This window comes from Dermacentor variabilis, chromosome 11 (genome assembly GCF_050947875.1).
Source record: "Dermacentor variabilis isolate Ectoservices chromosome 11, ASM5094787v1, whole genome shotgun sequence".
Taxonomy (NCBI): domain Eukaryota; kingdom Metazoa; phylum Arthropoda; class Arachnida; order Ixodida; family Ixodidae; genus Dermacentor; species Dermacentor variabilis.
The window spans coordinates 27,104,229-27,121,971 of NC_134578.1; the positions used below are offsets into that span (position 1 = coordinate 27,104,229).

General features: G+C 42.0%; 1 protein-coding gene across 8 annotated transcripts in view; it reads left to right on the forward strand.

The window, feature by feature from the left end:
• Window positions 1–17,743, forward strand: part of LOC142564150 (uncharacterized) — a 40,675-nt gene that overhangs the window by 563 nt on the left and 22,369 nt on the right. For 2 of the 8 annotated variants that reach the window (XM_075675016.1, XM_075675013.1), the window contains exons 2-4: window positions 856–960; window positions 9,385–9,526; window positions 16,766–17,342. In XM_075675016.1, the coding sequence (XP_075531131.1) occupies window positions 16,782–17,342 (561 nt within the window). In that variant the 5' untranslated portion in view covers window positions 856–960; window positions 9,385–9,526; window positions 16,766–16,781. Of the gene's footprint in view, window positions 1–15; window positions 186–855; window positions 961–9,384; window positions 9,527–16,765; window positions 17,343–17,743 lie in introns of those variants that run through there. The other 6 variants (XM_075675014.1, XM_075675018.1, XM_075675015.1 and 3 more) reach the window with 6 other exon arrangements.

The window sequence follows — 17,743 nt, forward strand, 5'->3', positions numbered from 1 at the left end:
TTCAGATGTCCGTTCTTGATGTCGCAGTGCATGTTTAGCAAAAAGTTGCATGGAAATTGCCCTAAAACGTATTGATGTTGCCAACAGCTTTATGTATGGTTTATTTGCTTTCTCCTATGAAGCACGCTAGCGCGGGTGGTTCTTTGATCTAAATGGGCACAAAAAAAGCAAGGAAAGCTGTTTGTGTACGTAATTTTTCATTGAGAAATGGTATAGGCATTTCTAGAAGTAGTGCGTCGATGTGTCGTCTTCACAGCTAACAGCTGCGCGAGATATCACCCGATTGCTGTGTCGACGCATGGCCAGATGTTTAGCTTGTATGCAAATTCTTCTGTTTGTAGAGTGTCGTCAGATGGCGTGTGTTAGTGTCCTTTGTGTTTTCGCGTATCTGTAAAGGGTTCCGATCTTGCAAACGACGAAATTCCAACAGCAATGTTTCTTTTTAATCGAAAAATCTTTCTCTTTTCTGTATTGTCTCTCCAGAAAAGGAGGTGGTCTGTTGTAATTTTGAGTGCATAGTCCTTTCTGACAGTGTTTTGTTCCGCCCATGAACAAATTAGGTTTTGCAACGCTTTTCATGTCCTAAGCAATTTTCTTGATAGTACAATTCACATTTCACTTTATACAGATGTAGGTTTGTGGGAAGCTTTTCGTAGTAGATTCATGTTTGCTACAGTTTGATTTATGTGTTACACAACCGCCTGTGATGTAACAATCAGGTATTCACACAACCAGATGCAGCTTCATGTTTAACTGGCTGTATGAGACTTTTCAAAATGTAACATGATCTCGTTATATCACAAGTTTGCAGTTTCATCAGGGATTACATTAAATTAAACATTTCTTATTGTTTAGGGATGTCAAGATTTTGTGAACCAGAGGCACCTCCACATATGCACCTGCGGCACTTCTGCAGCCTCAACAGCACGGCAAAGTATCTGATGGGCATGCTGCAACAAGGTGTGTACAAAGCAGTCGCTGCCACTTACACAAGCTGCAGATTTTGTTGGTATCATTCATATTTGGAAACTCCTGAATTTTTCGTGGGTTTACAAATGTGGGCTCATTTTACAATTTTATGAATGTCACTTTAGAAAGAGAATGAAGTTGTGTTGGTTAAGATGTTTTAAAGCTGTTGAGAGATGGGTGGCATGACATTAAAATGCATGTAAAAATTTATTGTAATGGTACTTGTACTGCTTTATTATTATTAGCAATGCAATATCTCCAACAAGAACATCAGAGGGGCACTTGCTTTATGCAAGTTTGGTAGGATAAATTCTTGAAGCAACCTAAAGCGGCAGCAGCAAACACACTGAAAAAGCTCTGTAATCTAAAAAAACAATGTTGTCAGTTACTGGCTCCAAGTTCGCTGCTGTTTTTTGTGCTGCACAAGTTTAATAATGATTCATTATGTGTGTGTGATGTACTAGTTCTGCGGAAACCCATGAGGTGGAGAGTAGTAATTAAAAAAGGGAAAATCAGACACACCTTTTCGTAGCAATTGCTACAAAGGAAACCCGTATGGGTCCCTCAAAAGGAAAGCCTCACAGTTGAAGAAAAATTCATCCTGGTCCGGGACTCAAACCCGGCACTACCGCCTTTCCGGGCAACCGCTCTACCATCTGAACTAACCAGGTGGCTAGCAGATGACAGGGCAAAGTCGAATTTGTTGACAACACGAAGCAAAGGCAATGGTTCGACATAATTTTTTTTCCCCTTTATGAATTACTTCTGTCCACCTTGCGGGTTTCCGCAGAACTATTACGTGAGACCCTTGTCTTTGCTTCGTGATGTCGACAAATTCGACTTCATCCTGCCATCGGCTAGCCGCCTGGTTAGCTCAGATGGTAGAGTGGCTGCCCTGGAAAGGCGGTAGTCCTGGGTTCGAGTGCTGGAGCAGGACGAATTTTTTTCAACTGTGAAGCTTTCCTTTTGAGGAACCCATGCAGGTTTTCTTTGTAGCAATTGCTACGAGCAGGTGGATGTCTGATTTCTCCTTTATTTATAGTGTGTGTGTATGCAACAATGTGGCTGCTGAGAGCAAGCTTTCAAAAGATGTGTCCTATGTCCCCAGCAAAGAATTTAGTGTGCAGCATTTTTCAAAATATTATGTTCACAGGTTGGCAGGTATGACATTATGTACAACACTTTTGCTGTAGATGCCATACTCATAACGTACATTTTCGGTCTACTTGAATCGTATATTTAGAATTTGGCCTACCTTCATTAAGGGGCTACCTCTGTAACCTGATCAAACTGAAGGTAGGCCAAAGTTTGATCAGGTTACAGAGGTAGCCCCCTCTGAGTTAATTATGATTGGAGGCTATTGTAGATATGCACGATATACGTACTCACTGTATTGTGACATATTTTTAGGGACTGTGTTGTGAGGCAAGCATATCCTCTTGCCTGTATGTCTTGCTACAGGTTGCCCGACAAAAGCAGAAAAGCTTTGCCCGCCTTTATTATTATGCTTTCATGTAGACTTCTAACATCTGTGCCCACACAGACTATGTTCTTAATTACATTTTCCTAAGTATTCACTACTTTGTATTACGTATTTATTCTTTGTTATTCTTTTTGGAGGGAGGTTATTCATTCCTGTAATACTACAGAGAAAGGGGCCTCAGAACAAAAAGCCATGAAAGATCACTTAAAAGTGTATGAAGCTTGGAATTCTACATTCCATCTCCTAAAGCGCTACCAGTAGTAAAACATTTCTAATTGCTTTTTTTATAAGCTAGCTGCCAGATACATAGTCGCATTATGAGAGTATGTTCTTTTTTTCCTTCTTTTGTCTGACTTGTTTTGTTGAATGTTCTCATTGTTAGTTCAGAATTTGTTTTCTTGCCACCTCACGTAATACTCCAACTGGAGCTTATGAGCTGTGTGTATAATAAATAAGTAAATTCCCGAAGCATGCAACAAACCATGCAGCATAACATTTAAATGTTGCCAGTTTATAATGCTTCTCAAGTGCAGCGCAGCATGCACCTTGAGGCTGATCTCTTCAGATGTAAAAAAAAATGCAGGTTATGAAAATGTGGTCCCACAAACTGCTGGTTACGCATGTCAGTCAGCCTGTTGCTGTGGTCACAAGTGAGAATGTAACAGAAAGCTGGGCATGCTCTGTCCTTTTGCATATGACACAGGATAAAGCTTCAACTTTGCTATTGCTTCTCTTATAACAGGAGCAGCCCTTTCACCTTCCCCTCTTATTATTCTGTCAAATTGCCAATATGCATGACTAATAGAGACTTGGTTATGAGGTTGACTGCTGAACTTGGCTTATGTGTGCCTGAATAGATAGTGGTATCCTTGAAGCAATGCTGTACATTGCGCACATGTTAATATGGTCAACCTAAAGTATGCAATTGTCTGTGACATTCTTTGGGAAACAACGTATTGTGCTGTGAATAATGTGTAATTAGTTCCCTTAAAAGACCAGAAACAATATTTCCTCACCTAACAATAGTTGTTAGGCAAGCCATGCTCAAGACATGCTTTCTTAAAAAAATAATATAGCGTGTTATGTCAACCATGCTATTAAAAGTGGCAAACAAAGGTCATAACACGCTTTTCATTTGACAATTAAAATGTGTGTGACCACCTAACTTCTAGCCTTAGCCCCTCTTGTCGTAGACACACCATTGTGGTACAAAGGGTTATTGGTACATTGGTTATTGGTGGTTATTGCTATCGGTACCATTGGTACAAAGGGTCATTAACTAGCTTCTGGGATAAGTACAGACTGAATAGGCACTTGTTAAAATTTTGATGTAGTACCATACTGAGCCCCATCCAAAACTTTTTCTTTTTCCATTTAGTCCATGAAACCACTTTTCTCTTAAAGGGAAAGACAACCATTCAGAACGTAAATCCAGATTGCCTCGCTAATGGGAAAATTGCATCTCAAATTGTCTGAAACAAGCACTGTTTTTTTCATTAGACAAGGATTTGTATTTTTGATACTTGACAAATAGTAATAAATGACCTTTGGCACCCTCATGTGGCAAAAGCATGAAAAAAAATAGGATGCCCTATTATGTGATCTTCCATAAGTGTAAGCAGCTACTCGGCTTCTTTAAATATATTGAAATGTGGTACATTTCTTTCTAATAGAAGTTTTTTCTGTAATTTGGAAAATGCAGCTAAATCTTCAATTCTTATGAGCAGAAAAATGTTGTCACAGTTTCTGAAGCATGGTGGTGCACGCTGTAGCCCATTCTTGGAGACCATAGTGGCACTGTGAGAACTTGCATGTTTGCTTTTTAGCGCAAAAAACTCGAAACAAAGAAGACAGGCGAAAAAAAGGGAAGACAAGCACTACACTTATAACTGTTTATTCCGAAAAACAGAGCTTCTTATATATACACAAAAAGAGTGAAACGCGACAGCGTTTCCGTCGACCCGCCAAGGGGTGTAAGACAATGGGCGACGGCGCAGTGACTACGCGCCCCGCATCGGACGCGGTGAGCGTCGAGCAACGCAGCGTTCGGCGCGACAACGAAATGTGCGCCTGAGCAAGCGATTCACGCCTGAGCCTTAGAAAGAGCTCGTTTCTAAGGCAACACTGCTTTCACTAGAAGTGCTTTTGTACCGCTTTGAAGCATCGAACTCGTGGCTCAGTGGTAACGTCTCTGTCTCACACTCCGGAGACCCTGGTTTGATTCTCACCCAGCCCATCTTGCAAGTTGTTTTTTATTCATGAAGTGCCTGCTGGGATTTATCGCTCACGGCCAACGCCGCCGACGCCGACGACACCGGCTTTTCTGCGACACGAGCTCCTTAACGCTGTCGCGTTAAAATGCACCCGTCTTAATGCACAAAACAAGCAAAGGACATCAGTCAGCCGAAGGCATTGTCATCAATCTTTATATGCTTGCCAATATGAATTCCGAATCATAAAGGGTAACAGAAGTTTGACTCATGCAAGCTAGACCAGTGGTATAGATATGAAAAGCCTCTAACAGTGCACGTGGGGTTATGTTTTTGCTTCTGCCTAGGATCCTGACATAAAAACACCATGGTTCACAGTCAAGATAAGACTTGCAATGTGCAGACAGGTGTGCAGTTGTACCTTTCTTTAAAATATTTGCATCTTCTCTCATTCGGTCGTTGACGCAATGCCCAGTTTACCCAATGTAGCACTTGCCACGGCTGAGAGGAATCAGGCAAACCACTCCATTGGAACAATGCATGTAACGTCTAACATGCTGCACTGCACACCTGTTCGTAGCACCACCCGTGATTTGGGGGCAGAGATGGGCCGTCTTGTTCGGGTGGAGAAGACCACAGAATCTCCATACCTGTTCGCCACTTTCTTGAGATTGTGGCTAACTCTGTGAAGGTACAGGATCACTTGTGCCTTTTTTCGAGCGCTACGCTGAACTTCATTGCCCTCCTTAGGCTTTTTCTTGCCTTTCAGCTTCCGGAGCAAAGTAGATACCTAACGAGGGTAGCCGGCTTTTAGAAGCCGCTCGATCTGATTTTCAATACTCGTCTTGATCCTATGAACATGCATACTTTAAGCGCAGACCCGAGGCAGGTTGCTGCAATCCCTCGTTTTACAATTTTCGAGTGGGCGGAATCGTTTGGTAACAGCTCTTTTTTAGAGCATGATGAGTAGTACAGACAAACATGTTCTTTTAAAAACATCATATTTAAATCTAAAGACTGCAGCATGTCCTTTACCGGAATCACATGGGTAAAACACAGGGCCTTGTCATGAAGCGTAAGAAGCCTTAAAACCGCGCTGATTTCATTATTGTCAGTTGAACACTGTTGGTCCAAAAGGACTACAATATTGTCTACATATCTAGAAACCTTTATCATGTGCGTGTTCTTAACACATTTGTCGAGGGTTACATCCATTTCAGAAAGAAATAGGTCGCGTAGCAGAGGCGCTACCTGAGTGCAGGTGACAGTAAGTACAGTTGATTGTCAAAAAGAATAAAAGTACTTTTGAGACAGCCTTCCAATAAAGCCAGAAAATTTTCTGGCCTTATTCTGTGAAAGTACGAAACGTACTTTCACAGGGTTAGCCACAGTCTCAAAAAAGTGGCGTACGCGTATGGAGTACCTGTGGTCTTCACCATCCCGAACAAGCTGGCCCGTCTCTGCTCCCGAATCACGGGTGTCCCTACGAACGGGTGTACAGTACAGCTCGTTAAGCGTTACGTGCATTGCTCCATTGGAGTGGTTTACCTGATTCGGCTCGGCTGTGGCTGGGCAAACTGGGCGTTGCGTCAACGACCGAATGAGAGAGCATGCAAGTTTTTTAAGGAAAGATACGACTGACCACTGTTGTTTAACATCAGGATCCTAGGCAGAAGCAAAAACACAACTGCATGTGAACTGTTAGAGGCCTTCCATATCCATACCACTGGTCTACCTCACGCGAGTCAAACTTCTGTTACGCTTTATGATTTTGAATTCAGATTGCGAAGCATATAAAAATTCACAACAGTGCCTTTCGCTGACTGACGTCCTTTGCTTGTTTTATGCGATTGTGCATATGCATTTTTGTGTGTATACGAGATGCTCTGTTTTTTAGAATAAACAGTTGTAAGTGTAGCGCTTGTCTTTCCTTTACTTTTGCCTCTCACTGTCTTCTTTTTTTTTTCGAGTTTTCAGCGCTAGAAAGCAACATTTTAAGTGAGCACCAACTTACCCAAGAAGAATTTATCCTCGACAACTTGCATGCATAGCCGAAATAGGGCACCACAGATGCAGCAGCATATTGTGGTAGCATTTTATTTTATGAAAGGATTTTTGCAAATGGTTAATTAAAGCTGAACTCATTCCTTCATCCCTGCGAAAGCCACCCGTCATTCTGCTTTCACAATTAGTGAAGTAGGCTATAGGCATTGCGCTCACTTCTGTGTTGCCGGAGTAGGGGCTCCTATTTTTGAGGTGGCAATCCTAATGGGAAAATTCTGCTTACGAAATTTCTGCGTGATATTGGAACCCCTGCAGGTATAACTACCTCCGAGAATGAGGATTTAATTGTGCCACAAATGACCGACCCGGCTCCTAAGAAATCTGTTGGGAATCCCTTTAAAACTCTGCCGTTGTGTCACACACGGAACATCCCATTTGTTCCTCCCTTTACAGTGACTCCTGTTGTTCAGTTTTATGTTACATGGAATACCAAGGTACTTTAAACGAGGCCAAGGATAAGTGCACGCTTTGAATGCCTATAGGATGACGAGGGCCACATGACTCGGTAAACGAGCTTAGAAATTTTGCTTTAAAGGAATGCTAAAGAGAAACATTAAATAATTTTAGATGGATTAACTATTCTCTAACGACGCTTTCTCTACTAAATTTTGTAGTAATAGTTCAATTATAAAGAGAAAATGAAGGTGAAAATTCAATTTTTCAAATTTTGTGCCAGGATATCACTGCCAGCATGTTAGGGGCACATCATGCATTCCAGAGTATTTTCTTGTATTTTGGCTATTGCGGTTCGGTTCCCTTGCTTAAAACTTGCTAAGTTCAGTTTCTGGCTCACTTATAATGCAATGTTGTCAATACATGCCTGAGTCAAAACAATTAGACTCCTAGCAGGCTGCGTCAAAATTCAAGGCATCAGGGCAAGCTGGTGCGGGAACTTTATTGTGGTTTCACCGTCCATATTTCATTCTGTCTTTTTTGGCATATGAAGCCTCCTCTCTTGGTAAATATAGTTTTTTGGTATTGCGGTAGAGTAATTTACTAATGCAGCTCAAATAATTATTTTCTGTGTAGCGCCCTTTAATGTTTTGCATGAATCATGTGGCATGAGATGACACTGCCCGAGAGTTCAGTTGCATGTCAGCAGTTTGTGATATATAATCACCAGCACTGTCCTCAGGCGCTCAGAGATGTCACATCGCTGGCTCCTCATTGTAATCATTCCCTGAAAATCCATAAAGAGGATCTAATTAATATTATCAGCAGTAAGCTCAATCATACTGGAGGAGTGACAAACCATGACAGCAGAAAAGCACTATATAACTCTAAACATTTGTTTTTTAACATTTTTAATTCTGATATGCTGTCTCCTCCAAAGCATGTTGAGTGTGTCGGGAATGCTTCGTCACTTGTTTTTACCTCAACAGTCATGGAAAGACCAGTTCACCATTTTGTCTCCTGCATACTTGTACCTGGCTTGATCTCTGGAGTTGACTGTATGATTATTTTTTACACAATAATTAAGGTGGTTTTCAATGATGCCACCTTTCCACAATACTCCATAACCACCAGTTTGTCGAAGTAATTGAACAAATGCAATCTTCTGTAAAACAAGCTTGCTTTGCACGGCAAATCGAATAAGCCTTTTTCAGTGCAGTGGCAGGTATAGGATATTGGTAGAAAGCTGTTTCATCAAGATGTACTGCATCAGAAGGTATGTTTCTTGCTCATTCTATCCAACATAACATTATCTGGTCTTTATGTTCTTTGCAGTTCTATTGACAGTGCTACACACTAAAGATATAAGGGACAGGCAGATCCCATTGCAGTGCACACATATCAAGGAAATAACAATTAGAGGTTGAAAGAGCACAGCGCTCTTTCACTTTGTTTGTGAGCACCGTCAAAATGAACTCTTGCCAGTTTTCCCAAGCTTCAACTGTTGTGGTTGGTGTTTTCTGTCTACAAAATGCTCATATGCGATTTGTTGCACTGGTGATTTTCGTATGTATGTATGGAAAAGGCTTATGCAATTCCAGAATACTTTCGCTTGTTCAAAACATGGTACGGAACTTGCCACTGTTTGTTTTAAAGGCTGAATTGTATAGGAAGCTATTGTGGTATTCATCATGGTGCCCTGGTGCGTTAAGCTTGTGCAGTTGCTTATAGCTTGTACTATGCTGATGAAAATTAGGTTGAAGCGATAGAAGAATGATTATCGAAGTGTAATAATGGCTTCCGGGTACACACGCTGAGTTATGCTTCTGGGGACACTTATTAGTTAACCTTATCAGATAATACCATTAGCCTTATTGGTGCTATAATGTTGCAGTGCCTACAGGATGGCCAGCATTACAATACACATTGACATTATTGTACAACTCATGCAGTGGTGTCGGGATTGGCCCACCAAGTGGCAGCCTTTGAGTACACTATACCTGGGATCAGCCCGGCTTACTCAGCCATGGAGACATTCATGCATAAGGGGAGGGGCATACTAAAAAGTGAGCGTTCGAGTAATCTTTCTCACATAGATAGCTCATACATATAATCTTTCTTCACTTGGATGCTTTGTTGCTCAAAGTGAGGTTAGTTATGAGCATAATGTCTGCATTTTTTATCCTATTTATGCCTAACAAGAGTTGCTTTATTCAGTGTCACTTTTTATATCGTTTCGCTTGTGACACTAAGCTCGTTTTATAGCTGCTATAGGTATGGCTGCACCAGGAGAAGTGTAAGCAGGCCGTGCTATGTTGCTGATCTGCGCCAATCTCCACATCCAAGTTTATCCCGCTACAGTAGAGTACCACTGTGCCTTGCTTCATTGACAAGGTGATACAATATGGTGAGCTTGTACCTCAATATTGGTATGGAAAAATATGTTAAGGAAAAAAAAAACAAGGGTCGGCATTTATGATAGATACACTCACGTTCTTTCTTAAAGGCGCTCATTTGACACTGTTCTGCATGGACATATTTTTAGAGAATGCTGACACTCCTTTATTGCAAACTGCCATGGAGCTAGGGTATGTGTAAAATTAGCACTCTTTCACAAAAAAAAAGCCTTATTTAGCCCACAATTCACAAGCATGGAAAGGAGGCAACAGGGCAAAGCGCTACTAACAGTTCAGTTTTATTACTCGCACAGTGATATCGTGCGAAAGGTGAAAGGAGGAGAATAGATCTGAATACATGCTGCTCGCACAGAAACGAAAAGGACACATGGCATGGCTAGTGTGACACTTGTTTTACAATGATAATAAGCAGTCTCACTGTCTAGTAATTCTCTGCATGGGTAGCTAGTGCTAGGTTCCTTTTCATACATATAAGAAAAGCCTCAGATATCTCTCAAGCGCTTTTGTCTGATACATAGTCTTCTGGTATCTTTTGAATGTTTCATGTTTACTGAAACATGGTGCGCACAAGAAAGTTGTGATGGAATCATTCTTGCGCTTTTTCTTGAACGGAGGGACCCGTGGGGGCGGCCTGGCAGTCTATATTAAACCTTGTTACGCATTCGAGCTTGTTGATGAATTTTCAGCTATAACAAATGTCTGTGAAATTCTCACATTACGTCATAATCATCAAATCTTATCGGTAGTTTAGAGGCCCCCGAGCGGACACAGTGACCAGTTTCTCAACTATGCCGAAAAATTTCTAGAATTTTGTTCTAATAACCGTAACATTGTGCTCTTGGGTGGCGATTTCAATATAAATGTAGCTGAAGATAATTACATGTTACTTAGTCTTGCCAACATAATCAAATCGAATGGTTTTACAAGCGTGGCAGTGTCTCCTACAAGAATTACTGCTTTCATCCAGACAACTATAAATTTATACTACGTGAACGCAGGCGCTACTGTCGAATGTGCTGGTACATTGTCGTCCGAGCTTAGTGACCACTGTCCAGTTTTTGTGTCGGTTGTACAAAGACTTTCAACTTTCACTAGAAAAGTCCTTACTACGTATCATTCGATTAATGACACAAATCCTAATAAATTTACAGAAATAAACAGTGCTGACTGGTCTGAAGTTTATACCTATAGCAGTGCAGATGAAGCGTACAATATATTTATAAATAAATTACGTGAAATATATGATGCATGTTTCCGTGGTCCACAAAGCGCCAATAAAAAAAAGAAAACCGTGAATTATGCTGTCTCTTTATAAACAGATAAAAAAAGAAAGACAAGATGTATCAAGAAATTTTTATCCAGCCGAGATTTGGCTGACCTGACCTGACTGCCTTCAAACAGTTCAGAAATAAATTAAACAGTCAGTTGCGTAATGTGGGTAAGAAATATTATATGAATGTTATTTGAAAAAGACTGCTGCTATGATGGGAAATTAGTTTGGAAAACAATAAACGCAGTCATTGATATGCTCAAGCCCTCCAATTCATAGGAGGTCTTACAATAAACTGTGTAACCTTAATAGGTACTGAACTAGCGGATAGCTTTAGTAAACACTTTATTGGTCTCCCTAAAACAGACTACAACAAAGATGCTACCTGCCTAATTTCTGTACAGACACTTGACTCCTTTTTTCTCCACCCATTCGAAGTTTTTGCTACACTAATGGCCTTGAAGGATAGCTCCAGCCTTTACGCAGAGGGTCTGTCAGTAAAACCAATTAAATTTGTAGCTGATCTTCTTGCACCTTACTTGTGTATATTTAGCCTATCAATATCCTTCTCTGCCTTCCCAGACAGACTAAATCTAGCCAAAGTGATTGTTATCCATAAATCTGAGATGACACAAGACATGGGCAACTATCGACCAGTATCGATTCTGCCAATTTTCTTGAAACCACTAGAAAAAATGTTGCTTAGGCACTTGGAAATTTACTTTAACGATAATCGACTGTTTACAAATTCCCAACTTGGTTTTAGACTAGGCTATCTACAGAATCTCCGCTACTTGAACAAAAAGAACTAAATTTGCAGGATATTGAAAATTAACTTCTAACAATGGGCATTTTTGTTGATTTCAGCAAAGCACTTGACTGTATTAATCATAACATTCTTTTAGATAAGCTTTAAGCATACGGTATAAGAGGCAATCTGCTTAAGCTGATACAGTCATACCTTAAAAAACGGCAGCAATCTCTATGTGTCGATGGTTGTAGCTCCAGTTTTTAATATATAAGATGCGGAGTACCGCAGGGCATTATCTGACGTCCGTTCCCTTTAACGTGTATATAAACGATCTTGTCCGTATCTCCAAGAAAGATAAATTTATAATATATACCGACACTAGTTTATTTTTATCTGGAAACTCATCGAACAAACTCTTGCTTGAAGCGAACATCATATTAGGAAGCCTCCATAACTGGTTACATATAAACAGCTTAAAGATGAATTATAATAAAACAAAGGCGGTTATTTTTCGTTCGTTAAATTGGAATGTTATGATATCAATCCCACTGCTTACTGGAGACTACGCCATCAAAATCGTAATAAATATAAATATATTGGCGTAATATTTGACGAACATCTTAAATGGTTTGATCGCTTCAGTTATCTTTGTTTAAACTTGTCAAAATCTGTAGGAGCTCTGTCGCGACTTGTTCCCGGCGAAAGTTAAAAAATTAATGTATCAGTCGTTATTTCATTCTCAAATAAGCTACTGACATCTTGTGTGGGGAACTACAGCTCGCGTGCATGTAAACCAGCTACTACTGCAAAAAAAAAGCTATCCCCGTAGTTTCTGGCTCAGAGTACCTAGCTCAAACCAGACCATTGTTTATTAAACATAGAATATCTCCCATCCATCGTCTATGTCATTTACCACACTTCGCGCCTTGAATAACTTGAGCTTACCTCGGGCTAAGTTCATAATCCAACTCTCATCGGTGACAAACGCACACTAATACAGGCACCAGACGCAAAGAGAAATGGCATCTACCCCGGCTTCGCAAAACGTATGGCTCCCAAATGTTGCATTTCCTGGTTTTGAACACCCTTAACACAAACAGCTGATACACAAAAAATATGAACCTAAACAAAAAAACCATTGTACAGCAGTTTTTTGAGGTCTGGTGGGTGCAGACCCAAATTAGGGTATTATTTTTATATTTTTTTTCATGGTATAAAAGGAAAAATACTACAGTAAAAGCTCGTTAATTTGAACTGCAAGGGGAAGCCGCTTCAGTTCGAATGAACGAAAGTTCTAACTAACGAAAGTGAAGGAGAACAGCAGTACACTGCGATTTGGAAGCAGTAGGGCATGTCATACCTGCCAACCCTCCCGATTCGCCCGGGAGACTCCCGATTTTTTACTGAACTTTCCGATTGTACGATCACTACCTTATATCTTCCTAAAAGTGGTCTCTGTTCGCGCAATAACGGTTTTTCCAAAACCGGCGCCGCTGAATCTACAGCCGCATCGTAATCGTCAGCTTCAACAACGGCAGCACTAGCACTATCAGCATCATCGACTAAGCAGCCGACTACAGCGCCTAGTAAGCTGACCAAAGCCAGAGCCAATGTAGTTCTTGCGTTTAATGCATGCCTTCCTCCGTGGTGCATCTTGTTGCTGCTACTTTTGTGTATGATTAGTGTTGGCTAGGCCGTGTGTGCGGTGCACCGTGTAGAGTTAGAATTCTCGAGTGCTTGATGCCATGGTGCTACCAAAGTCGAAGGAAAGGTATTTGCAGAAGTTATTGCGAACTTCTGAATTTCCGCGCTTTTTGACATCAAGAAAAGGAGAACATTTTGCATTTTGTAGAACGTTTGGATGCGACATCAGCGTGTCTCACGGTGTCAACGGCGACTTGAAACTGCACGCTTCCACGGTGAAGCATCAAAGCTATGTTCGTACCGCTGGGCGGCAAGGCAACATAGTGAACTTTCTCCAGAACAAGTGCGATGACAGTGTCATACGTGTGGAGTGCCTGTTTACGGGATTCCTCGTCAAACACAACCTACCCGTTAGTGTCAGCGATTACGTTGGGCCTCTTCTACGGAAAATATTTCTGAAATGAGACGAGGCGAACCGCTATGGATGTAGATGCGGCTCTGAAACGCAACTATGAAGAATGCGGAGATGGCCAACCTGAAATTTATTTCACAGGCATGACTCTCGAGTCTTCGTTTCTTTAGTCAGAGTTTCCCTCAGCTGCTGCCCCGAGATGCCAATGAATCTGCTGAAGACGCTTTAGATGCTCTCGAAGCTGAGTTTGCCACACTAAAGGCGTACAGTCTTCCAGAGGACATTCTTAATAAAGAAAGGTGGGACATGCGGTGGTCTATGGTTGGAAAAATGAAAAACACTGATGGAAAACATGTTTCACCAAGTTGCTAAGGGCACCGGAAGTTGAAACAGTGATGCAAACCCCCCCCCCCCCCCTTTGGCACGAGCGAACAAACTCACCCTATTTTTTATCTCGCCAGGTTGGCAGGTGTGGCATGTCAGAAATTTGGCACGTCAAAAAGTGATGGCATGTGCCTCGGGCACACGCCATCTTCAAGTCGCAGCTCTGGGCCCAACTGTGCCACACCACTGATGTCCACCGAAACGAACCTTAGCCGAGGCTTCGCACCATCACAAAGAATCGCGACGGCTGGTACCTCCTAAGCTGAAAACGGACGTGCAAATCCAATAAAGACTGTCGAGACAAAGTCGCTGAACTCGTGAAGGTGGCGAAGACCCCGATTCGTCGGTTCTTGATTGCAAGCGCAGCTGCAATGCACTTGATTCACTGTGTTTTGGTGCTTGCCGCGCCATCTGCCACACATTAGCAGCTACAAAAGATTTGCAAAGCTTCTGAGATTCGCGATGGGCAAGAAGTCTCGAAGGTCACGTAGAACTGAGAGGAGGCAGCCACCACTACCTTCTGTCCAAGCGTGCGCCGGTTAGATTTTCCCCGATTTTGCCTTCTCTCGCCGTTCTCTCCGTTTCGGTGGCAATGCAGCATTGTGTGTAGGCAGTAGGCGTGTTTCTCTGGCTGTGTGCCAGGTGCCAAGCCGCCGGCACGGTGGCGCCTAGTTCGAATTATCCGTGGCGGAACCTTCTCCCGTTCGAATTAACAGGCTTTTTTATACATAGTTCTGTGGAGCTTGGCCGGACCAAATCGTACAGTTCGAGTTATCCATAAATTCGAATTATTGATGTCGAATTAACGAGCTTTCACTGTACTATGTATTGGGTTTGAACTTCATTTACTATATCATAGAGTCAAATTGCAATTGTATTTAAACCTACTGTTTCTGCTCTACCATTGTTTTATGCTTTTTGCGTCTCAGTGCATTGTATTTTGAATTTTACTTTTGTCTTACATTAAGCTTACTTGTAGTTCTGCAGTGTACGGCTCCTTGCTTCGTGATCTATGTGCAATTGCATTTTTCCCATCACTGCTGCCCTTTTGTACATGAGCCCCGGACCTTGTCAAGCTGCTTCATGGCAACTTTTTTTCCCGGGCCTTTTTCTCTTGGAGAAATAAATGAATGTTGAAAGATGCTGTTTTCTACCAAGAAATGCTGGACGATACCTTTACCTTCAATTAGAACTTGACTGTATATCAGATTGGTGCATCAAATGGCAAATTAGACTGTATCTGTTTCAATTTAGTCATATTTGTTTTAACAGAAGACACTCTTACAACCTAGAAACTAAGTCAGTCACGATGGTCAGTGAGGTCAAATTCTTAGAGTTTTCTTTTTATTTAACCTTACTTATGCTAAACACGTTGAATATGTTACCTTGAAGGCTACGCAAGTTATAAATTTTTCCAAAAGAAACTTCTGAAGAGCTCCCACTGATTCTAAGTGGATTTTTTATTTATTTTTTTTCTAATGTCCAGGCCATCCTTCAGTATGCAGCAGATTCATGAGATATGGATAGCAAAATATTGCTGCTACCAGAGTCAAGCTACTCGCTTCGTAATGAATTCCTACGGACGTAGCGCCAATGTCACAGCGAGGAAACATTCGTTATGGGGTCCCCTCGGGGATCGTTGCACTTTCTCCCGTCTCTCCGTGCTGGACGAGACATCGCGGAATGAGACAGTCATCAGCGCGAAATTGTATCTGCAGCTGCCAGCGTATCTGTCTTTAAGAATAGATCACTCGAGCAAAATAATTCTCATAATGTGAATATTGCCCCCTCCCCAATGTCTGAAGGACTTCTGGCAGAACATTTCCCAGCTAAGGTTGGCCGATAGGAAGGAGAAAACTCTTTTGTGTTCACATTTGTGAAAGCTTCTTCATGCCTGTCACGCAGAAATACAGATGTAAAGAGAGGCCTTAGTGAAGATAGACAAATGATGCGATAGCCAACATGAATGTCGTATTCATGAATGTTTGGGTGAGATTCGCAATTGATTGTCCTGACCCAAGACCTGATCAAAACAGTGAAGGCTTCGTGCAAACGACAGGTTAAACAACTGTAAACGAGGCTTCGGTGCTATTACGTGCAAGGAAAGCAACGCGTCATGTTTTCAGTCAATTAGGTACTTCAACAGAAAAATAAAAGCTTCAAAATAAAATTAACTCAGCCAAGTTGCTGATTAATGCGGAGCTACTCCTGGCAAAGTGAAGGAAGGCAATGTTCTTTTCTGACGTCGAGAGTGGTCCAGCTCTGTTGCAGGAGGGAAATAAGAAGCTGACAGAGACTTTTTAATAAGGAGGCATTGCAAAAAAAAGAGAAAATATGTGCTACGCTTCATTGGCTTGAAGGCATCAAAAGTTATTGCCCATTTATGTGCTGCTCTAGAGAACTTATCAGGGCATATGTGTAAGTAAATATGTTTCTACATTCTGCCAGCTCAACTAGGAGATCATAGGTGCATTATTTTGCTTTATACAGCGTTTTACATAGAACAGAAATGGTGTGGGGTCATAATTTATCTTTCTGCTTCGTGTAACAATCCAAAGTATGTGGTACGAAAACCAAAATATCTGTTACGAAGTGACATTTTTGTTGCTACGGCAGCTCCAAAAGCTTTCCTATTCCATGACCGGTAGGGTCTGATCTATATATATATTTGTGTGTGTGTGTTGGCTCTTGTACATCGTGACAAGACGCTGAGCAGTCGGTTGGTGTGCAGGGTGAAAGCTAACATCTTGTCATCTTGTGACTTCTAGGCATTATTTTCTGCGCATGTGCAGTACTATGGAGTTGGTGAGAGAGTTCGGAGATCCCCGTGTTCTGGTTCTCGCCGAAGATCACATCGTTCTCAAACTGGACACTGCTTGGCCGAGGGACGTGGCGGTTCCAGAAGGACTCTCGCTGTCTGACGACCGCTGTCTCCTCCTGGTAGCGAACCAAAGATCTTTGGTTTCCACGGCGAAGAGAGGGCTGCCACGCGAGGCGAAGATCTTGAAGGCCTTGTTTTGCGGCTGCGCGTCCTTCGACTCCCAGGATGTCTACGCCAGTTCTGCTAGCACGCTGCTCCGAGACACACATGAGATATGCATCGTGCACAACAAGGACAAGCTGTACAAGCTCGTTCGCATGTTCCCGAACGTCAGAGTGCTGGCTCTGCTGCACGATCACTGCGATCATCGGTTGGAACTGGATGAGCCGGACACGGACCACTCCACGCCGCTGGTAGAGCGAAGTCAGCTGAAGCAGCTCGTCGGCAGCACGGGCATCATATGCGACGGGTACCTTACTATGTCTCGCGAGACCACACTGGCGCTCCTGCACACTTGCCCTGACGTGAGTGACATTGTCATAGCCATAGCTTAACATTGCCAGGGTTAGGTATAATGCGTGTCTTGACACGTTCACTGGCCTAATTGACAAGGAATAAAAGTGTTCTTGAATAGCGCGGGGGAACATCGCAGACAACTAGGCAAGAAAAATAGAATGCATGCATTGACTGTTCCTAACACCTGCTCTGAATATCACTGCATACCGTATTTCCTCTTGTCCTGTCGTCGGCGCTGTTCACAATGTGAATAACAAACCAACTGACCCACTTGAAGTGCATGAGATTGGTAGTGATTATCTGGAAGTTTCGCAAGAGGACACTTATGTAGGCCAGCTAATTGCAAGGGGGACTCTTATAGCAGCAAGGTAATCATCTAACGAATGAAAATATCTTTCCATATTACAAA